Source organism: Macadamia integrifolia, chromosome 2 (assembly GCF_013358625.1).
Source record: "Macadamia integrifolia cultivar HAES 741 chromosome 2, SCU_Mint_v3, whole genome shotgun sequence".
Taxonomy (NCBI): domain Eukaryota; kingdom Viridiplantae; phylum Streptophyta; class Magnoliopsida; order Proteales; family Proteaceae; genus Macadamia; species Macadamia integrifolia.
The window spans coordinates 10747189-10771038 of record NC_056558.1 but is presented as its reverse complement, the minus strand read 5'-3'; the positions used below and the strand labels follow the sequence as shown (position 1 = coordinate 10771038).

At 40.5% G+C, this 23850-nt stretch overlaps 2 protein-coding genes across 4 annotated transcripts in view; one reads left to right on the top strand and one right to left on the bottom strand.

Moving 5' to 3' along the window:
* Window positions 1-803: 803 nt before the first annotated feature.
* LOC122066876 (solute carrier family 40 member 3, chloroplastic) lies at window positions 804-14492 on the bottom strand. Its single transcript, XM_042630702.1, has 13 exons — window positions 14002-14492; window positions 13336-13549; window positions 13185-13248; window positions 12153-12277; window positions 11927-12016; window positions 11641-11817; window positions 11467-11541; window positions 3473-3574; window positions 3248-3365; window positions 3012-3158; window positions 2456-2562; window positions 2236-2349; window positions 804-1552 (listed from the first exon to the last, which is right to left on the bottom strand). Exons 1-13 carry the CDS (start codon window positions 14148-14150, stop codon window positions 1259-1261), a joined length of 1776 nt encoding a protein of 591 aa, XP_042486636.1. The 5' UTR covers window positions 14151-14492; the 3' UTR covers window positions 804-1258.
* A 1919-nt stretch (window positions 14493-16411) lies between these two features.
* LOC122066884 (deoxyhypusine hydroxylase-B) overlaps window positions 16412-23850 on the top strand; it is a 12960-nt gene continuing 5521 nt past the window's right edge. The window contains exons 1-5 of one of the 3 annotated variants that reach the window (XM_042630724.1): window positions 16412-16430; window positions 17017-17206; window positions 18301-18434; window positions 18542-18777; window positions 18864-19002. In XM_042630724.1, the coding sequence (XP_042486658.1) occupies window positions 17050-17206; window positions 18301-18434; window positions 18542-18777; window positions 18864-19002 (666 nt within the window). In that variant the 5' untranslated portion in view covers window positions 16412-16430; window positions 17017-17049. Of the gene's footprint in view, window positions 16431-16488; window positions 16815-17016; window positions 17207-18300; window positions 18435-18541; window positions 18778-18863; window positions 19003-23850 lie in introns of those variants that run through there. The other 2 variants (XM_042630718.1, XM_042630711.1) reach the window with 2 other exon arrangements.

The following is a 23850-nucleotide window of genomic DNA, read 5'->3' as shown; positions in this document are numbered from 1 at the left end:
TGGGTTGGCTGTAGTCGGGCCTAATCGATCTCCACCAATTTTGTACCATTTCCACATCATTTAGTTAATCGGTCCTCATAGGCTTAGGTATGGATACGTTTATATTCAGACAGTCAGTTTTCCATTCATAATCGATGTCAAGTGTTTATCAGATTAATTGGGCCATACTAGATCTTTAAACAAGCTACTTGGATTATTAACAGGCCAAAACAAGCTGGTGAAGCTATAAATGGCAAAATCGGACTATAAACAAGTTATAAATTGGGATTTGGCTCCTCTGTGACGCAACACAGTGTCCGACACAAATCCAATGCTCAGAAATACCTTGGGCTGTGTGCGACTCCCTTAGATTCCGTGCCAAGATGTTTCTGACCATTGGATATAAACAGTTGATCCTGATCAGTTAACTGTGTCAGTTGGTCTCAATCGGGGCACCCATTGGGCTACAACCAAGAACCATGAATGTTTGAATAATGATCTGTCTAAGCCTGGCACCAGACCATTTACTAACCAGTAGGTCCTACTCCTACCTGTTCAGGCCAGCTTTTGACACCCCTATGTGTCGTTGTGTTTATTAAACTCGCATCAGTCGCCCAATTCTTGCCCCTGATGCAGCAGGTGGTGAGGGAAGAGGTTTTTTTGATGATGATGCAGAGGTTGGTGTCTGCAATGAAAGCGGAGATGGAACCAGATGGACCAGCAGCAGCAGACTATTACTGATCGGACCGAGATAAACAATGAACCAACTCTTGTCCATGAGGTGTTCGATGCAATGCCTGAACATTCTAAAATCAAGAATTCAATTAGTAAAACACGTATCCAAAGAATGTTCTCATTATCAATTAAAGAATACATTCTATTCTGAAAATGGTAATGCATTACCAAACATAACCTAACATTTTCTGCTTGGGGAATGACAATATAATGGGCAGCAGGATTTGTGCTTACAGCCAATGGGTTATGAATACTTGGGTAAATATGTGTCATGGCCTTCTGGGTATGTGGGATGAAAATCTTTGCTGAGAACCCCCTTACCCTTAACCTCCCCAATCTCTTATAGGGTAAGCAGTCCTTGAGTTACACTCCAAACTTGGGTAGGATAAGGTGGGTAAATGGGTAACATGGATAAAGGATTCCAATCATTTTCAATCCTTCGGATGAGGCATTTACAAGAAATCTGATCCATGGGACTATATAGGAACTTCCTAGTGCTAACTACAGTGAAGAGGCAAATATGTTGTGTAGTTACATTTAAGAATCAAAATTGGGGATCAAAAGAGAAAAGCCTTCTCTGTTCATCTGTTGGATCCAATAGCCATCGGCAAAACAGCCATGCTGCCCCCACCACCGATGACAGGGAGAGCATCGCTAGAAAACCAAAATGTGAAACATCGTTTGCAATTATTGCCACTCCCAACATTACAAACTCTGCCAGGCTTGCAACTGAAACCTCTGTTGTCCCAATCAGATTTGCCTTGGAAGTTGGGATCCCAGTTTGAAGAATTTGGGCCCCAACAACATCATATGACATGTGGCCCAATCTTGATAATACCTGCAGAAAGGCAAAAGATTAACTGGTTATGATTGAAAATTAAACTGACTCATGCTCTAAAAAAGAATGGTGAGAGACTCGTGCAATGGTAATTATTTGACAATTCATTTTCTTAAGCATGAAGTGAACTGCATTGAGAAGATACCCAGACTTGAGTGACAGATCTAGTTTTCATTCAAACTAGACATTAGAACTGGATACAAGTACAAGCATACATGAAAAAACTGAGGTAAAGAAAAATTAATAGCAGATTCTGTTTTTACAGCTATATCAGGCTTGTACCCAATGTAGAAGAATCCTAGTTATTGGAAACTCGTAAAGATTATCGGATTTCCCTCCCCTTGGTTTTTAAGCTCCACCAAGACTCTAATCATTCAGTCAGTGGATCAGCATCTTTCAAAAAGGAAAATCAACATGAATGGGGTTGACCCACCTTTTTTGCCCCTATCTTTAACAACTCAACAGGATTCTGACCACACCCCCCCCCCCCCCCCCCCAGGGGGTGCTGGTCTAGCCTCAACAAACTTTCAGTTCGACTCCCCAAGTCCATAAACGGTGTCTTTCTATAATGTTCAGTTAAAGACAACATGTTTCCAAGTTAATCTTTTGATAAACTTCTGCATCATGCAACTCCCGAAGATCAAATTCCCAATTAAATATAAAAGGTTAGATGAAAGGCTTACAATCAAACATAGGAAGAAAAGTAGGGGCATTTTTTGGGAAAGAGAACCACTCCAATACACAGCAACAGCCAGACTGAGCAGTGAAGCCTGGAATATCAACCCGGCTGCTCCCGCCTGACACAGTGGAGCCATATCAGGAAAATAATTGATGGGAAAAAAAAAAAAAAAAAGCAAACAAACAAAAAATGAAAACAGTAACATTTTATAGAAAGGAAGGAACCTTGAGAACGCCTAGCCGCTTGACCAGATTAGCTGAAATAAATGTTGCAGCAACACCCATGAAAGCACATAATCCACTAAACCCACCAATGATTGATGGATTTAAACCTGTTAACACACCACCATGGATTCAAAAATCGGAACATGAATCTCTCAGATAAAGCAGAAGAAGCAAGAAAGGATTCACGAAAATATGAGAAAGGATTTTCAAAGTAGATCACAAGGTGAGAGAAAAAACCATGTATATCCTGGACTTGATATACACAAGAGCAACAAACAGCATAATGATAAACCATCAGTGAAGTCAACTCTGGACTCTGGAGAAGTCCATAGACCAAAGTCACATTTAACAATGACCAAGAAACTGTTCATGAAACCCATTTATGGGTGATCCCAAGACCGTATGATGAATGGTATGGGCAAAACTTAGGATGGACAAAGTCTTCCAGTCTCTCTGCCTTTACACAAGTATTCCAAATAACCAAGGCCTCAGTCTTGGAGGTACAATGAATTGAAGGTAGCCAACAAAGGTGCAAGGATCAGAAGTCAAAAAGTACCATGCTGTGTTAAGAACGCTGTCATTAATCCTCCAGGAGTAAGGACAACATTGAAATAGAGGAGCACATAAGCCAGACTTGCAGGAAGAACAGGCTGCTGCTTGTACTCTGTCCACCCCTTCTTGATTGCATCCATGCCTATCTCCACTGATTACAGAAAAGATCGATATCAGAAATGGTACAACCAAATTAACTGCCTCCAATTTAAATCAAGTAAGCAAACTAACAAATTTCACCTATATTCCCTGCATCAGACAGGAGTTCCCCATTGAAAGATTTCCCACAACCTTGAGGGCATTTATAGCGATCAAGAACACCAGCAGAGAGCTTGTTGGTTAACCACATGAGAAGAAGCTGCAAGTAGAATATGAATAAAGCAAGATTGGAAAAGATGTTACCACAAAAGGCAATATAAATTTCAAACAAATGATGCAGAATGGATAAATTTGAAAAGTATTTACCACAACAGGCAGTGCACATATCATTAGGCCAGCAGCAAGCTTCAAGCAGGTAACTGGGTCATACTTAGAAAGAAGCAAACCAAATAGTGATGCACCAACTATCTGTGGCAATTAAGGGAGCAAAAACAAAAAAAAAAACTGTATCATTCTGGGAAGATTACACAAGGAGATCCAGTCATTGATATTCTAAACCTATTTCATATGCATAGCTGAATAACACAAATAAAATATAATCTTGGATACTAAAAAAATAATTTCATCAAATAATAGAGGAAATCTGATGGGGACATCAAGACGTACAACCGAAGGAAGAAGAAGACCCAACCTTCTTTGTGGTTGGAGGATTAGAAGGAGGAAGAAGAAGGAAAAAAAAAAAAAAAAGGAAGGCTTGATCCAGTCTTTCCAGCTCTGGATCGAGTCCACTCCTTCCTTTCTTTGCCAAGATTGTGTGGCCCCCACCAAATCTGATATGTTAGTAGTTTTATTTCCTAGGATTTTGTTTATTTGAGTCTTTAAGTCAATTAGGAAACTAAGTAAATATCCTATTGATTTCTTTTTAGAAAGTTTCTTTGTTTATGAAATAGCAATCCTAGAATATTCTTTTCTTTTTAGTAATTAGTCTCGCCACGGTTCCAAATTAATGAATGAATGAAGATTATTGAAGGAAAAACAGCCCCCGAATCCCCCCCTATGAATTCTCTCTCGCTGCCCTCTCCCTCTTCTCATCTCTCACTCTCTGTCTCCCTCTGTTTCTCGCCTCTTCTCTCTCTCACGGCTCTCTCTCTTATTCTCCTTCTCCCTTTCTCATCCTTCATCCCTCTCTTTTCTGTTTTCTGTCTTTCCTGTTGCTGCTGCCCTATTGCAGAAATTGTTCACCATCATTAGAGATTATCTCCATCGAGAAAACCCCCAATTGGGTTGCTGCTGGAACTTCTCCAACAATCGGGATTGCTGTTCTTCATCAAGTAGGTTGGACTGCATCGACTTCTTCTTTTCTCCTCAGACCAGGACAGCAACAAGGTAAATAATTAAACTAAACCCCTCCCACCTCCATTTATCCCTGTTATATGTTGCGGCCCATTAACATTGAAACCAGCCTTTGCCCTTTTGTTTATGCCTATTTTTACCCATTGTTTTAAGACGTTTCGTCACTGTTATATCTCCAAAACCCTCGCTGATTTTCTATTTTAGTTCGCTGTTAGAGGACATTGATTGTTTGCATATCTTATTTGGTGTCTGAATCCATTTGTGCTTAACCTAACATTCGTATGACGTTTGTTTCCTTCCCCATGTCCCCACTTGAAGCTTAAGTAAAACTTTATGTGTTTTTCCGCCTAGATTATTATTGTTTTTTGCTACTTTGTTTATTAGTCTCATTCTATTTTGCATGCTTAATCTTGTTTGTTGAGTTTCTTTTTGTCCTATCTACCCAAGTCCCTTGAGTTAACCCTACCTAGTTAGTTAATCTTGTAGGAAACCTAGTCACCTAGGAACTCCCTACATCATCTTGGTATCAGAGCGATGGTTTTGTCTAGGTTTAGGGTAATTAGGTACTGCTGTCCCTTGTTTACATGTCATACCTTTTGAGGTCTAGTCTCCGTCACCATCTGTCCGTGGTCGAGTCTGAGCTAAGAGAGCGATACCATAGATTAGAGGACACCCTTTTCTTTCTCAAGTTGGCAGGACCAAATAGCATTGGACGCTATTCCCTCCAAAATCATATACTTGAGAGGGAGATTTCTGACCTCAAGATTGAGAGGGCTAACTACCTGTCTCAATTGGAGACTCTGAGTAGACCTTGAGTCTTTGGTGGCAACCGTACCATTGGCTGCCCATCTCCTTATGTCCACTCGTAGTGGTAGAGTATATCAGGATATGTCTGACCCTCCTAGCACCTCCACCCAATTTGAGCAACTGGCTGAATTCATGAAAGCCGTCCAAGCCATACAAGAAACACAAGCTGCCCATCTCCAAGCCCTTACCGATAAGTTGGCTGCCCTCGAGACAAGTGCCCAAAACCCTGATAGACGGCAAGGCCGTAACACAACTGGCACTGAACCTAGTGGCAGGGCCCCTAACCCTGAGGAAGTAGACGAAAATAACCAGACCGATGGTTATGACCAGATAGGGGATAACTTCCAAGGCCTAAGGCATGGTAGGGATCAAGGTAGGGGTCGAGGCCCACCGCCAAGACGCCAAACCCAATATGGAGATGATGAGCATCATGATAAAGGCTTTGATGTCAAACGGATGATTAAGGTAGATGCCCCTACCTACGATGGTCAGACTGATGCTAGGATCCTTCTGGATTGGATCAAGCAGATGGATAGGTACTTCGATTTCTACGATATGCCAAAGGAAGTCCGCTACCGATTTGCTAAGTTCAAGCTTATTGGAGCTGCCCGGGACTTCTGGACAGACCTAGAGTACCAGGAGGACCACCTAGGACTTTAGCCAATCACCACCTGGGTAGAAATGCAAGAGTGGCTCAAGAGGGAATTTTTGTCCATCACTTATAGGCTCCAGTTGTTGAATGAAATGAATACCCTGAAGCAAGGGAAGTTGACTGTGACCGAATACATGAGCAAGTCCAATGAATTGAAAATTAGAAGCCGTATTCAGGAGGATGTTGAGCAGACACTATCTAGATTCCAATACGGGGCTCAACTCCAAAATTCAGTCTCGTATGGCACCCCACCTGGTGCGAGACGTTCCACAGGCCTTCAGGATAGCCTTTGAGGTGGAATCCTCCATGAGAACTTATTCTCAGAGGAAGAGCTTCCAAACTGGGGAGTCCCAATTGAGAAAACTACCCCAAGGCTCCACTGGATTCCCAAAACCCCCTGCTGCACCACAGCGTCAATTTGACAACAAGGATAAAGGAATTTTAGGAGAAGTACCCAAGAGTAGTGGGCAACAATAGTGCTTCAAGTGTCGTGGGTTTGGTCACTTCTCAAGAGAGTGACCCAATAGGAATCTTTATGTAGGAGAGCAGACCCCTGAAGAAAGTGACCAAGAGAGTTTTCAGGACCATGAGTATATGGACCATAGACCAGATGAGACCATATCTGATGAGGACATCGAGGAGGCCAGTGACCTCAAGCTCGACATTGTGCATTGCATGGTCTCACAACCTAAGAGTAGCGATGATTGGCGACGAACTAATATTTTCATCACTTACACATGTCATCAGGGCAAGAACTGCCGCGTCGCCATAGACAGCGGGAGTTGCGTGAATGTGGTCACCAAGAGCGTTGTTGCTCGAATGGGCCTCAAACCTGAACCCCATCCCAAGCCTTACAAGGTTGACTGGGTTGATCAGTCCACCATTCCCGTTAATCTGAGGTGTTTAGTTCCCTTACACTTTGCAGGATATGAGGATCGAGTGTGGTGTGATGTCCTAGAAATGGATGTTGCCCACATCATTCTAGGTAGACCCTGGTTATATAACCGGGATGTCACCAATTACGGGAAGTCTAACACCTATGTCTTTGAGTTAAAAGGGAAGAAGATCAGACTGACCCCCAGTGCCCCTAGGGAAGTTAGGGTTCCAGAACACAAGGGAAGTACATCCAAACACACCCCCACCAAAACACTCAACATTTTAAATCAACAACAATTTGAAGAAGAATGTCACGAGTCAGGGGTGATTTATGCTCTAGTTGCAGTACAGAGTAATACCAATAGGTCACGCTTATTCACTGAGGCTCCTAGAGAAGTGCAACCCTTATTGAGGATATTCGAGAGGTTATTCCCTGAGGAACTACCTGATGAGTTACCGCCTATGCGTGACATGCAGCATGCTATTGACTTAGTTTCAGGATCCTCTCTCCCGAACTTACCCCATTACCAAATGAATCCCAAAGAACACGCCGAACTCAAACGGCAAGTGGATGAACTGTTGCAGAAGGGATTCATTAGGGAAAGCCTTAACCCGTGTGTTGTACCTGCCTTGCTCACGCCAAAGAAAGATGGCACCTGGGGTATGTGTGTTAATAGTAGGGCCATCAATAAGATCACCATCAAGTATAGGTTCCCTATCCCTAGGCTTGATGACATGTTGGATATGATGGCCAACTCTTCGATCTTTTCGAAGATTGATCTCAAGAATGGGTACCACCAGATTAGGGTTAGGCCTGGAGATGAGTGGAAGACAGCCTTCAAGACAAAGGATGGCCTCTTTGAGTGGTTAGTCATGCCTTTTAGCTTATCAAATGCACCTAGCACCTTCATGAGGATAATGAATCAAGTGCTTCAACCATTCATTAGCAAGTTCCTTGTGGTTTATTTTGATGACATCCTCATCTATAGTAAGACCCTGTCTTCCCACTTGGATCACTTACAGAAGCTTTTTCATGTGCTTTTACAAGAGAAACTCTATGTCAACCTCAAGAAGTGCACCTTTATGAGTGATCAAGTCATCTTCCTAGGATTTGTTGTGTCAACTCAGGGAGTATCTACTGACCCTGAGAAAGTGAGAGCGATTGTAGAGTGGCCTGAGCCAACTAACATTCATGAGGTACGAAGCTTTCATGGCTTAGGCACTTTCTACAGAAGATTCATCTATCGGTTTAGTTCCATTATGTCTCTTATCACCGATTGTATGAAAAAGGAGTTTCGATGGAGTAAGAGTGCTACGAAGGCCTTTAATGAGATTAAAAAGCTTATGACTGAAGCTCCAGTCTTGCGCCTCCCAGATTTCTCTAAGGTCTTCGAAGTGAATTGTGATGCATCTAGTATTGGGATAGGTGGTGTCCTAGGACAAGAGGGCCACCCTATTGCCTATTTTAGTGAGAAGCTTAATGAAGCTAGACAACGATATTCCACATACCATAAGAAATTCTATGCGGTTGTCCAATCACTACATTATTGGCGACATTACCTTTTACCGCAAGAATTCGTGCTATTCTCTGACCACCAAGCTCTGAGATACCTAAGTGCCCAAAAGAAACTTAACCAGAGGCATGCCAAGTGGGTTAAGTTTCTCTAAGAGTACACTTTTGTACTCAAGCACAGACCTGGTGTCGAGAATACTGCTGCAGATGCACTAAGCCGGGTGAACATGTTCCTCATGCGCACCAATGCTAGGAGTCGGGCTAGTGTGCTACTCCAGGCAATGAGTGTAGAGGTTGTAGGGTTCGAGCGAGTCAAGGACCAATACCCCACCTGTCCTGATTTTAGTGAGCCGTTCACTTCCTTGAATGAAGGCAACCCAATCAACCGCTCGGACTACCTACTTAGGGAGGGCTTTCTTTTTAAAGGAAGCAAGTTGTGCATTCTCAAGACTTCACTCCGAGATTTCCTGATCTAGGAATTGCATGCTGGGGGAGTCGCTGGCCACTTCAGTCGCGATAAGACCATCACCCTTGTTGAGGACCGATTCTTTTGGCCAGGACTGAAGAGGGATGTTGCTAGAGTTGTGAGTCAGTGTAGGACATGCCAGACCGCCAAACAACAAAAGCAAAACACGGGTTTGTACACTCCCCTACCCGTTCCCCATTCCCCTTAGCAGGACCTTAGCATGGGCTTCGTGATTGGTTTACCAAGAACTTCGAGAGGCCATGATTCTGTTTATGTGATTGTAGACCGCTTCTCGAAGATGGCCCATTTCATCCCATGTTCTAAGACCTCCGATGCATCCATAGTAGCCAAACTTTTCTTTAATGAGGTCAAGTACCATGGGTTACCCCTCACCATAGTGTCCGATAGGGATGTTAAATTCACTAGTCATTTTTGGAGGACCCTCTGGCGGATGATGGGCACAAAACTCCGTTTCTCCTCTGCTTTCCACCCTCAGACCGATGGCCAGACCGAGGTTGTCAATAGGAGCTTGGGGAATTTATTGCGTTGCCTCATAGGAGAACACCTTACCAGTTGGGATCGAGTCCTTAGCCAGGCTGAGTTTGCATATAATAGTTCTAAGAACCGTACCACTAGTCTATCCCCCTTTGAGATCTGTTCAAGATACCAGCCCCAGGCACCCATAGATCTTATCCCAGTCGTGTCTAGTTCCAGGACCTCCCAGTCAGCCGAATCTTTTGCTCAGCATATACATGATTTGCATGCAGGTATAAGAAGACAGATAGCACTGAGCAACGAGCAATACAAATCGAAGGCAGATATGCACAGAAAGCACAAGAGTTTTAAGAGGGCGATATGGTGATGGTAAGAATCAAGCCGCAACGTTTTGTTAGGGGAAAAGCAAGCAAACTACATGCTCGTAGCACAGGTCCGTTCAAGATACTCAAGAGGATAAGTGACAATGCGTATGTTCTTGATCTGCCAGCTAGCATGGAGATCAGTAATATTTTCAATGTTGAAGACCTAGTCTCATACCATGGTACCTCTACCTTTACCCCTTTCTATCCTGATGACCTTGAAGACTTCCCCTTCAACATTGATGAGACTTCTGAGCCAAGCCAACCACTTTCCCCCACCTCATTACCACCTGTGCCTAAGGTCACGAGAAGAACTAAAGAAGTTGAGGAAATCCTTGATGAGAGGATTGTGTCTACACACACTGGAGGTTCTAGAGAGTTCTTGGTCAAGTGGTGTGGACATCCGGAAATTGACAATACCTGGATCACAATGCAAGAAGTCCAATAACTCAACCCAGACCTACTTGAGTATTACATGAGCTTTAATTCACCGGAGGTGAATTCTTCCAAGCCAGAGAGAGTTGATGGAGACATCAAGGCGTACAGCCGAAGGAAGAAGAAGACCCAACCTTCTTTGTGGTTGGAGGATTAGAAGGAGGAAGAAGAAAAAAAAAAAAAAAAAAAAAAGGAAGGCTCGATCTAGCCTTCCCAACGCTGCATCGAGTCCTCTCCTTCCTTTCTTTGCCAAGATTGTGTGGCCCCCACCAAATCTGATATGTTAGTAGTTTTATTTTCTAGGATTTTGTTTATTTGAGTCTTTAAGTCAATTAGGAAACTAAGTAAATATCCTATTGATTTCTTTTTAGAAAGTTTCTTTGTTTATGAAATAGCATTCCTAGAATATTCTTTTCTTTTTAATAATTAGTCTCTTATTTATGTAAGGCCATTGGCCACGGTTCCAAATTAATGAATGAATGAAGATTATTGAAGGAAAAACAGCCCCCCCCAATCCCCCCTACGAATTCTCTCTTGCTGCCCTCTCCCTCTTCTCATCTCTCACTCTCGGTCTCCCTCTGTTTCTCGCCTCCTCTCTCTCTCACGGCTCTCTCTCTTATTCTCCTTCTCCCTTTCTCATCCTTCATCCCTCTCTTTTCTGTTTTTTGTCTTTCCTATTGCTGCTGCCCTATTGCAAAAATTGTTCACCATCATTAGAGATTATCTCCATCGAGAAAACCCTCAACTAGGTTGCTGCCGGAACTTCTCCAACAATCGGGACTGCTGTTCTTCATCAAGTAGGTTGGACTGCAACTCTTTATTTTGGAGAACTTCGACTTCTTCTTTTCTCCTCAGACCAGGACAACAACAAGGCAAATAATTAAACTAAACCCCTCCCACCTCCATTTATCCCTGTTAAATGTTGTAGCCCATTAACATTGAAACCAGCCTTTGCCCTTTTGTTTATGCCTATTTTTACCCATTGTTTTAAGACGTTTCGTCACTGTTATATATCTAAAACCCTTGCTGATTTTCTATTTTAGTTGGCTGCTAGAGGACATTGATTGTTTGCATATCTTATTTGGTGTCTGGATTGATTTGTGTTGAACCTAACACTCGTATGACGTTTGTTCCTTTCCCCATGTCCCCACTTGAAGCTTAAGTAAGAGTTTATGTGTTTTTCCGCCTAGATTATTATTGTTTTTTGCTACTTTGTTTATTAGTCTCATTCTATTTTGCATGCTTAATCTTGTTTGCTGAGTTTCTTTTTGTCCTATCTACCCAAGTCCCTTGAGTTAACCCTACCTAGTTAATTAATCTTGTAGGAAACCTAGTCACCTAGGAACTCCCTACATCAAAATGCTTCTGAAAATTTAAGTAATCATGGAAAGCACTGAATACCTCACAGAGAAGATCAATTCGACTGATAATAGCATTTGCTCGAGCAAGTGCAATGGGGCGATTTGTACCTGCTAACTGTATTCCACACATAGTTTATATTAGGAAGGAAATAAACAACGCGGAGAAAGGCCACTGCTACATTATGTAATGACAACATAGAAAAAAATTGCTTACCAGCACAACCCAATCACGCTCCATGGCAACACCCAGGGCTAAGCCAGAAAGCCTCTCAACAGCTCCAGCTAACACCAGCATGACAAACCAAGGTTGTAGAAGCACAGATGATGCCGAGGAGGGAGGAATACTATGAGCTTGTATTATCATTGCTACAGATAACAACTGAGCAGCTGCCTGACAGAAATGGAGATATCACAGATCAAATGTATGATAAACAATATCAAGTGCATTCAACTAGGATTCCCATGTTAACGATAATTTATATATAAAATGAAAGAGTTACCTGGATGGAACTCAAAAAGTTATATGCAGGTACTCTAGGAAATTGATCCATAAGATTGCCAACCAAAGGCCCCCAAATAAATATTGCAAGCTGTTTACCATGGAGCTAGTTAGAATTTTTCTTTTTACTGCTAATGATACATATTAATTCATACATACTTTTACTGCACGTGAGCTTAGCAGTGACATTATCTCATAACTTTTACCAAAAAGACATTATTTCATACCTTGGTGAAAAAACCCACAACAGCCACAGGTAGAAGATTTGGATGAAGCAATGCAACAGCAGAAGGCCAAGCAAAATTCCAGAGCTGCTCCACCAAATTACCAGCTAAGCAACTGGCATATAAAGCTGGGGAAAGAAAAACCATCCAAGTCAGAGAACAGTTTCTGTGACTCTAAATAAGTGCCATATAACCACTGTATAGTGTCAAGCAGGCAGAAACATCACCATCATCTTACTGAAGCAAAGAATAGCTAACCATGGCTGGACACAAAGAATGCCAAGAGCAATCCCAGAGCGAGGGGAGAAAAAAAAGGTCAGCAGCTATCTGTTACCCAATAATGGCTGCTCTGGATATGTGGGCTCCACAATGCGTAAGTCCTCTACATGTTTTGGCAATCTAGTAATACAAAACTGGTGGTAATGGGAAAACATGCAGCCGACCTCTTGCGAAAACCCTGGGACGTATAAATAATGGCAATATGATAATCAAATATGCAAGAGCACTTTTCTCCTAAATATCCAGCTAGCAAGAATGTATTGCTGAAATGCCCTAAGGCATGAGGAAGCATTAGAAGTGCTTAGTAATTATCTTAACTCAAAAGAGGGGTTATAAAATGATATTATGCTCCACTTCTCATCTAAATGGCTGTAGATTTAAAATCATTGAATCAAGTTGATATTTTGCCGAGGAAATGTCTCTTGTCGGACCCACTAAATGGGTCTCAACCTCTTTGACTGTGCATCCAAATGTAGAGGTTAGAGGCATTGCAGCCTAAAAAATTACATCTCTATAACACCCCATCTTTCCTTATCTAAGAAGCATTTTAAGTTGAAGGATCTTAAATCATCAGTTTTGCAATTTATTAAGTTAGATCACAGGTCTAAGTTTTACTGATTGCTTAGCCACACTTGTCAAAAAAATTCTCTTTCTTATGATCTTGGAAACAAATACAAATATGGGATCAGACCCCTGCTTAAAACATGGATACTTGGATTCTGAAATTGATCATGCTGAATCAGGAACAGATTGTACCAAATAATCCTGCTGGGTGAGCTGGAGTGGCAGCTAAAGCGTTCTGCTCCTCCTCTGATAAAACCTGGAGACAGAAAGCAAATACAAGAGAAAATTTGAGCTTCTAGACAAATGATAAAAACAGTAATTAGTTTCTCATGAAGGACCATACTGGCAATGTGGTCAACAGTTCATTCATATAGGTGTCCTCAGCCGGTAGATTCAAGGCTTCACTCTCAATAATCCCTGTTTTGAGATGAACAACAGGAACCGAGCACCCAGACGAGACAGATGATAATTCATCCTGCACCTCTTCCTCTGTAGCAACGTTGTTGAAATGCAAATCAGCATTTGTGATGGAACACCTTGAAGTAAAACAGTCCAGCCTGGCATACAAGAGTATGGCTGTCAACTATACTGATTTACAAAAACGGATCTAGAATATATAGAAAACCACATAAATACGCAGGGATTATGATCCCAAGACTCCTAGATTTCAGCCCCCACACATTCAAGCACATCATCTGCATAGCTGAATTTGTTTGCCAGTATGGAACTCCCTGCCAACACTTCTGTATAAGAATTTGGAGTCCCCGGTGGAGTCCTCTCATGTCAATTCCAGTATGATGATCTTTGAATAATGGGTCCATATAAACCGGGATTTTCACACCGAGTACGTGTTGGCTAACAAATTTCAGTTACAGTGAACTAAAAATTCTGGCTTTCTCCGTGCAATTGCTTCTCAAAAAAAGACCGTTCCACATAAATCATCACTACAATAGTTATGAACGAGATAAATTGCTATTCAATCCAATAAAACGAATGGCAAAGTCCATACCTAGTGAAAGAAGCAGCAGAACGATTCATCCATAGGCTAGGGGAGAGGCGATGGCGAATTCGAGGACGAGGTAAGGAAGGAGGTGTAGGGCGAAGAGAAATGGTGATGAGAGACGAAGATGGTGCGTGAGAAAAGATAACCAACCCCATGGATGCTTCAAGTACCGAGGCTTGAAGGTCCAATTGAGTTCTTCTTGCCAACTCATGCAGACTTGCAGGAGGTAATAGGCAAGAAGACAGATCAAAAGCTGAACCAAATTAGGGATTTGAGAATCAAAATTTAAGCTAGGGTTTATCAGTCATGGCGTCTGGGACTGACACTGCGTTGGCTCTGATTCGAATTCGGTGGGTCGTGTTCTTCCCTTATCTGATAGGATTCGTAGCATTTTGGAACACTCTCTCTCTCTCTCGACTTCAATTTCTCGCTCTGAGAGAGTCCGAGGCTCCGGGCCGGCTCAGCTGAAGACTACTGTGCGGTTTCGACTTTTATGTGAGTTTTGGCCGTTGGAAGTTGGAACTTAGAGGGCTTTGTGGGTCCCCAGTCTGCAACTCCCTTCACCAAGATCACGATGTACGGTCTGTTGTTGGGGATTTTGTCGTCGCCGTAAGATCGGAATCTAGTTTCTGAAACACTCTACCTGATCTGTATTGACTTTTAGTTGACACCGTTTGATCTATTTGCTGGTCCATCGTTTCTTCCTGAACCTTTTGCGGCTCCTCTTTCTGTTTTTTTGGTAAAGATTTGTGGAACTAGTTAACGCCACGTCTATCTGTATTGGCCACCGGTTTTGCTTTCCTTTTTCCTTTTGCAAACGATTAAAGGTATCGGTATAGATTACTATATCAGTACAAGGAAGGATGAAAATCATGAAGTAGTCCGATCCGCATTATTTTGACCGATACAGATACATATCTTGATACCAATAATTAAGTTGCATTTGGTAGTCATCTAAAAAAAATATTTCTAACGTTTTCCCGTTCTATGGGAATAGAAAAAAAATAATAAAGTATTTGATGTCAACTTCTTCTTCTTCTTCTTACGAAAAAAAGATAAAATCACTAAAAACGCAAATGATGGAACGATAAAACCCTGTTCTGTCATTTTGGTTTCATTCCACATACAAAATAAAGTGAATTACTTGGTTAATCGTTCTTGAAACAGGTTCACCAAACATCATTTTTCTGTTTTTAAACCGTAATTTAACACATAAACTGAAAATTATGTTATTGACACGAAAGGTCATTTATGGAACTGAATGGCAACCAAACACAATCTAAGACCTTATTTTTGGAAAACTCTTTCTCTCTCTTTCTCTCTCCTTATTAAAATTCATTTATTGAATGATTCGATTTTGCACTCATTCATTAGTAGAAACTCATTGTGATGTTGTAGTTATCCCTCTCTTAATATGCAAGAACAAGGCTTTAAATATCAAATTCTAAATACATCTTATAGAACAAAGATGTCATTTAAGCATCCCTTTTCTTCAAATACCGAAAAGTTCTCACCTCTGATCCAAGGCTCACCCTGATGGTTCACATTGCTCTTTCGAAGAGTGCTCAGGGATTTGGTCAATGGACAACTCTCATTGTGGTATCTAAATGACACCTCTATTAGCTCTCTATATGCTCACTCATTTCAGCTTTCCAAGAAGTTTGTGACTCTCTTAGATCCCATCATAGCGCCTTTGTGAGCCCTTCCTTGATTCCTCCATGGTTTATCTTGTATTATATGGCCCATTATAGACTCATTGCTCATAAAAAATAAAAGGATAAATTTCTCACAAAAAACAGATGTTTACAAAGACCCATGACATAACAAGGAGGCTTGTTGTGTCTGTGCAAATTCATAGCTAGTAAATGCGTAACCTATACAAGAAGCCAACCCATCAAATGGCCCAATCTAGTGCTTTGCCATATGAATTGAGATGATTGAACCCATCAGGCATGCCCAAATATTGCCTGCCAAGGACATGTTTTGATTGGTTTACATCTGTCTTCTTCGACCTAAGACTGGAAATAAGAGAGATAAAATAGCTAAAGAAAGTGGGGTAAAGTTATGTACTAAGGGACCTTTCGATGCCTAAATCAATGTGAAGCAACAGGGGTGAGTTCTTATGACCCGTAGAGTGAAAAAAGTTTAAAGACAATATATATTTACATTGGGCATGTTTCCTTATAAATTCTAGTAGATGGAAGTGGCAACAGACATTTCATGCTTCGAGTGATACCCCTTGGGTTGCTACTGAAGGAATAATATAGTAATCGCTTGATTACGATATTCTTCTCTCATACATTTCTCGTGAAAGTCTTTTTACAAATGGCATAGAATGATTGGGTAGATTCGTATAGAAGAGACTGATGGTAAAATGTGCAAGTATAATTTGATATCATGCAATGGGTGTCTCTAATAGTGGCATATTCTAAGAGGTAGCACTTTAAATTTCCCTTATTTTTTTCCTTCGATTTGAAATACAATATTTGTACCGAAAATCGAATAATTTTCATAATTTCAAAACCCTAGAACCGGCTTGTCAAATCTGAAAACCATCGAGGGTTCCAATTCCAGGATTGGATTCCGATTTTTGAAACAGTAATCATTCTAGCTTCCGCGTGTGGAACCCCAACATATCATAGTTTCCGCGCGTGAAACCCCTCCTTTGTATCTGTGTGCACCTTTCCCTCTCTTTAGTTCGATAGAACACACGGGCGACCATCTTCGATTTCAGGTAGATTTCGTGACTCTCGTTGACGGATCTGTCAAGGTTTTCGGTGTGAGATCTGGTCACTTCTCTTCATTGATCTGAATTTAAGGTCTCCATTGCACTGTTCTTGTCAGTATATGATTTTCTATAGACTTGATGATTAGCTGTGAAGGCAAAAAATGCAACTATGGCATTATCCAATGCATCGCAACTTTTTTTTTTAGTGTGAAACCTATCTCTGCCATATCCTATCTGAAGTGTGAGAATGTATGATTAAATCTTTGTTATTTTCTTTTGGGTTCATTTTCTAGAGCGGAGTTATAGGGTTTAATCTCTACAAAATAATGGCTTTGGGGGGTTGCTTCGACGTCTCCCCAGAAACGGAGAAGTTCCTCTGTGAGCGGTTGCTGGATCAAAACCAACCGATCTCCGAGCGGTTCAGAGCTCTTTTCTCACTTCGCAACCTTCGGGGTCCTGGTCCACGTGAGGCCCTTGTCCACGGTAAGTTTTGATTTTGTATGAAGTTCGGGAATTGATGTTTTATTTGAATTCAGTTAGTTTGTTGCACTTGGTTAATTTGTTTTCCCTCTGTTATAAACATTTATTTGATGAAGTTGAGTGACCATATCAAATTTCTTAATTTTTGTTGGATTTTTTTCTTGATAGATAATTTTTCTAGGTTTTGTTTGACACCTTAAGTTGAATCATCTATCTTTGTGGTTAACGTTTGTTTTCTCTAGGATGTTGGAGTAGCACACTAGGGATTTTCCTATTTCAAGAGATTTAATCAAGGAAAGCTAGTTAAAAGATAACATTAGTTCACTATGGATTCTGATTTCCTCTTATTCTCCATTTTGGCTACACTTCTGTCCATCTCTGATGGTATTCATCGGTTGAATTATTAATAGAACCTGGAATTATCTTCTTTTTTGTATTATTTTTTTTTTGAAAAGTATGTGTGGAATTGTCAGTTTTCCAGGTTGCTCTTTTTGAATTCTTGCAATGAAATTCAATTTCCTTAAAGAATAAAAGGAAGGGTTCTGTCATGGAATATCCATGTGAGGAAGTTTATGAAAGATCTCTTGGCTTCAAATATATGCCACATGGCTAAATTTTATGGACAGAATGACCCCAAGCCCCCTCGCCTACATGTCAAGTTTCATCCCAATCCAAGTTTGGCCTGGTGACAAAATAAACCATTAAAAAAATCAAGGATTACGAAGAATGTGCACATGACCGCCAGAGGTCATGGTCATACATGGGGGGGGGTGCTATTACATGAGAATGTAAATGATTAAATCTGATGCTGAAACTGACACATGCAATAGAATACCCAAATCACAAGGAAGTAGGGCATTTGCTGTCAAGTGCGATTTTGAAAGATCATCCACTTGGGTGATCCATGTTTTCTTCGCAAAAAAATAATTTTGAGTTTTACTAGCAACTTTTAACAAAGATTTAAGGAACAGGGTAATTTGAACTAACAGAAGTTGTAATGATTAAAGATAGTGGAGTATGTTTAACATTTTTTTAAAAGTGTTTCATGCAGTTTAGTACTTGATTTTAAAACTGATGCATTGTTGTTGGTCTTACAGCAACTCGGGATCCTTCAAATCTGCTTGCACATGAGGCAGCATTTGCAATAGGTCAAATGCAAGATGTTGATGCAGTACCTGCTTTAGTAGGGGTTCTTGAGGATCTCTCATTACATCCAATTGTTCGGCATGAGGCAAGTATTTAATCTTAAATGAGGATTTACTGTTATTTTTCTTTGTGGTAACTGTTTTTTTTTTTTTTTTTTTTTTTTGTTCTTATGAGTTTGATGTATTCTAATAGGCAGCAGAAGCTCTTGGTGCAATTGGGCTGGAGAGTAATATTCCTTTGTTAAAGAAGAGTTTGGTATCAGATCCTGCAAAGGAGGTGCAAGAAACATGTGAGCTAGCTCTCAAACGAATTGAAGAGCAGAAGACTATTGATAAAATCGATGAGACTCCTACAGTTTCTACATCACCTTTTCTGTCTGTTGATCCTGCCAAAGCTGCATCTCGTAGTTCTTCTGTTGGTCAACTTAGGTTTGTATGGATTACTAACTGCTCTTCCACTACTTATGCATTATTCTAGTTTTGTGGTTTGATTGGTTCAAGTTGGATTATTTTAGGGAAGTTCTTTTGAATGAAGAAAAAGACATGTATGAGCGATATGCCGCCCTTTTTGCCCTTCGAAATCGTGGAGGAGATGGAGCTGTGACTGCTATAATAGATTCTTTGGCCGCTAAAAGCGCTCTCTTGCGACATGAGGTATTTCAAACTTCTTTAAGTCCCAATAATAGATTTTTCTTTTGCTTTATTCCTTCATGTATTTATGGTCTTTATCCATACTATGTATATATAAGTCTTTCGCTATAACATAAAATGGTCCTTCTAAGCGTCACTATGCATAATGAAGCAGATCTGTTCACTATGACCTCTGTACTCCTCCCAAATGCAGACCTATATTAAATCGAGGCCCAATCCAGAACTATATTAAATTATGGCCCAAATTTAAATCAGGCCTGCATTACTTGGTTTGGGATTTATGTATTTCAAGTTTTGTTGGCTCCTCTTTTCTTATTGGATGGATGATGTAATAGGTTTGCTTAGAGTTTTCCTATTGGTTAGGTGATAGAAGCTCTTATTTTCTATTGGGTGAATGATGTAAGCTCTCTCCTTAGCCAACCACAGGCTAGGAGAGTAGCTATAAATATATTTAATGACCATAGGCCATATTGATGAAATAAGATATTAAGTTTTATAAAATATGTGCTGTGGATTCAATGGTGTTTACCTGGTGATTGGGGAAGATTGGATTCCTGCCCTACCCTATTATCCTATTTTTCTATCCATTTTTTCAATTTCTGGTTCTGTTAATCGATTTACAGAAGTTCTGTTCTTGTTTGAAGTTTTTCATACTTACAGAAGGATTCTTCTAGATCCTTCAATCCAGCCCATGATATTTAATAAACTTCTGCAAGTCTGATCAGCCATCAGAACAGACCCACCAACTAAAAATTGAGCTTGATCTGGTCTGTTTGACCTATCGTCTGTTAATTTTTTATTTTGGTTCTTTCCCTATTTCCTGCAATCTTGTTAAGGTAATCTCACACTATATTTTCCCTGGTTTGTTATTATTCTTCATTAACATAAGAGGCATGACAAAAAATTTGAGGTTGTGAGAAAATATAGTATAATAAGAATGGATTTCATTATTAATATTAATAATTATATGGTTCATGATTCATGATTAATGATACTACTACAGTCTCAAAAACAGTCCTATTGGAATATTGGTGGGTCAATGTGATAGAGAACATCACAGCTATCTCACTAGTCAAGCTTCAGCTAAATACTTATACAAGTGGTTAAAGAGCCTTAAAAGAGAGCTCAAAGTGACAAATTTTCAAAAATGCCACTGGATTCCATTCCATTACAGTCAAATCTTATTGTTTTAATTAGATCCACTTTTTAACCACTTTCAATTATTGTTTCTGATGGAGGGCCGGTAGGGATAGGAAAGAAATCCCTGAGAGGGATCTCAGAGTTGCAGGGGAGAGGGAGAAATCGCACTAAGAAAGGGGGTGGCGGGAAAGAATCACACACACGCCCACAGGCTCTCAAACACTTTACTCAATTCATATTTTCCATTCTCTATCTAATACTTAGGTTACATGCCTTTATATAATAAACTCAAATTAAAACTTGCCTAATAAAAATCTAAGATTGAAATAGCAACTTCTAATTTGCTTCATAAATTCTAACTAATGAAATTATAAGCAAAATAAAATTTAAATTGGTAACTCCCTAATTGACTAAGAACTATCCAAAAATAAAAGATTACATATCTTCCCAAATTAAATAACTCAATACTTCCTAAATAAAGTAACTCCTAAAATATCCTATTGATTTCAAAAATCTAATCGGACCCGATTCGTCTCAGTCGAGATTGCCCTGACGGGTCAACCCAGTTCAACCTCGATTTTGCATCAACTCCCTTGATGTTAAGAAAAACTCATCCACGACTTTTAAAGAATGATAACAATAAGAACTCACAAATAGGGGTGAATTGCTCGTCGTCTGCATCACGAACAAAATCCATGAGGTGAAGCTTTGGAGGTGCAGTCAAATCTGGAAAGTCATCGGGAAGAACAAATTCATGACAGTGAACCGCTGGCACTGCATTGATGGCCGTCATTACCTGATCCATTTTCTCACTTTCCGTTGTCATCTCCTATTACACAATAGAACGATCGTCCACTTGTGTTGATGCATCTGGTTCAACTTGTGGTTGTATTGGGGGTATCACTTTCTTTGACGCAACCAATCCATGAAGATTAAATTTTTTGTGCATGTGCTAAGGTTGGAGGGTGCACACATTGTTGTCACGATCAAGAATACCATCTCGTTGTTCCAACTAGCCTCGACCCAATTTAATGATGCGCTGAGGAGAGTCAAATTGATGGAGGACCGGTACGGTAGGGAAGAAATCCCTGAGATGGCTCTCAGAGTTGCAAGGGAGAGGGAGAAATCACACTAAGAAAGGGGGGTAAGAAGAATCACGCACACACGCACACACACACACACACGCACACACGCACACACACACACACACGCACACACGCCGCAGGCTTTACAAATACTCAAATTCAATTCATCTTTTCAATCTGTCTAATAACTTGGATTACATGCCTTTATATAATAACTGAAAATTAAAATTTTCCTAGTAAAATATAAAACTAAAATTAACAACTTCAAATTACTTCCTAAATTCTAACTAAGGAAATTAAAAACAAAATAAACTCAAACTGGTAATTCCTTGATTATTAATTACCCAAATTAAAAGATTACAAATAATCCCCATATAAAATAATATCCTAAAGATCCTAATGAATCCAAAAATCCAATCAGACCCGGTTCATCTCGATTGAGATTGCCTGAAGGGTCAACCCGGTTCAACAACATCGATTCTGCATCAACTCCCTCGATGTTGAGAAAAACTTGTCCACGAATTTTATAGAATAATAGCAATAAAAACTCACGAACGGGAGTGAATTGCTCGTCATTTGCATCGCTAACAAAATCCATGATGTGAAGCTTTGGAGGTGCATTCAAGTCCGGAAAATCATGGGGAAGAACAAATTCATGATAGTGAACAAGTGGCACTACATTGATGCCCTTCAATGCTTGATCCACAATTTTCTCAGTTTCTGTTGTCATCACTTGTTCCACAATAGGACAGTCTTCCACTTGTGTTGATGCCTCTGATTCATCTTGTGGTTGTACTGGGGGTATCACTTTCTTTGACGCAACCAATCCATGAAGATTAAATTTTTTATGCATGTGGTAAGGTTGGAGGGTGCATACATTGTTGTTACGATCAAGAATACCGTCCCGTTGTTCCAACCAGTTTCGACCCAATTTAATGATGTGCTGAGGAGAGTCAAACACTTCACAAAAAGCACCATCATAATAAGGAGGAACAGAAAATTCAACAAATGCAATTTTCTTCGACTAAAAAATTATCTGACTAGTCTCTGACAATATATCCACTACAGAGCTGGCGACAAAATTATCACTTAGTTGCTCATCAATTAACAATTTAGCAGGCTTTCCATTGGGCAACCGCACTCGAAATTTGAACACAAAAGAATCCATGAGCAATCTTGTGTCGGACTCAGATCTAGGTTCCAAAAAGTCAGAATTGAATCGCTTATGGGGCCACAATTGATAACTAAACCAGTCTTCAAAAGAGTAGGGGAATTCTTGTAATTTCAGGAGCAATTTTAGCACTTTAAAGAGAAGGGAGAACAAATATTTCAATCTAAACAAACCAGGGGCAATAATGTAATTTCTGGCACAATTTAGACCCCTATTTTGAGTGAAATAGATGAATAGGACAGATCTGAAATTAGTCCTAAAGAAAAGGCTCAGTTCTGGAAATAACAAGGTGAGGGGGTCAAACTGAAATAAAGTTTCAATGCAAGGGTTCTATTGTAAAACAAGTGACAGGGGCTTATCTGTAATAACAGCAAGTGTTATTTCAAACCCATAAGAGAACCCTTTTTCTTCTTCTCGATGGAGCACCATGGCAAGGCGGCAGACTAGCAAGACTCCCACAGAGAATTCCTTCAAATCTAATCGGCTGCTCTTGAAACTTCAGGTGTAGACTCCTAAGGAGAAGATGTACTGAACTCACCAGGGGATTGCTCAGATCAGCAGGCCGGAGTGATATGGGAAGCTTCTGAAACTGAGGCTGGCGATGGCTGTTGATGGAACCCAATTGCAGGTTTTACTCTTCACCACAGGAAAGGTCTTTGGGGCTGAAGTTCTAGGGTTCAAGTCACCTTGGGGAGAACTACCTTCGATCAAAAGCTCGACCCAATCGGATCTCTCACGAAAGAGATCGATCCACTTTTCCGTGGGCTACAACCTTCTGCGAGAACAGGGTATTGACAGCAATAGGGAAGAAAGAAAGGATGAGAAAGAGGAGAGTAGAAGAAGGCCAAAGGGATTGAAAGGAAACGTAAGAGAAGAGAAGGAGAGTAGGTCTATAGTGGGTTTCAAAGGGGATTTTTTTTTTTTTTCAATGCTGCTGGAACTCTAGAGGGGTTTCGATGCAAAGGGCCAGGCGGTGGGGGTAGAGCTGAGGTGAGAGGGGAGGGGTTTTGAGTTGCTGCGGAAGATGAATTTTTTTTTTTTGGCTTGATTTTCTCAATCTCTGTGGAAACGAGAACTGAGAAGGATAAGGTGGGAAAGAAAAGATAACAAAGGAGAGGATCCTTCGGCTCTAATACCACTTGATGGAGGACCGGTACGGTAGGGAAGAAATCCCTGAGATGGCTCTCAGAGTTGCAAGGGAGAGGGAGAAATCACACTAAGAAAGGGGGGTAAGAAGAATCACGCACACACGCACACACGCCCGCAGGCTTTATAAATACTCAAATTCAATTCATCTTTTCAATCTGTCTAATAACTTGGATTACATGCCTTTATATAATAACTGAAAATTAAAATTTTCCTAGTAAATCTAAAACTAAAATTAGCAACTTCAAATTACTTCCTAAATTCTAACTAAGGAAATTAAAAACAAAATAAACTCAAACTGGTAATTCC

Coding starts and splice junctions, on each gene's coding strand:
- LOC122066876 (XM_042630702.1), bottom strand. CDS start 14,150: ATGGGGTTGGTTATCTTTTCTCACGCACCATCTTCGTCTCTCATCACC. Junction 13,249..13,335: donor AACTGTTGACCACATTGCCA/GTATGGTCCTTC, acceptor TTCTGTCTCCAG/GTTTTATCAGAGGAGGAGCA. Junction 3,366..3,472: donor TATGTGCACTGCCTGTTGTG/GTAAATACTTTT, acceptor TTCTACTTGCAG/CTTCTTCTCATGTGGTTAAC.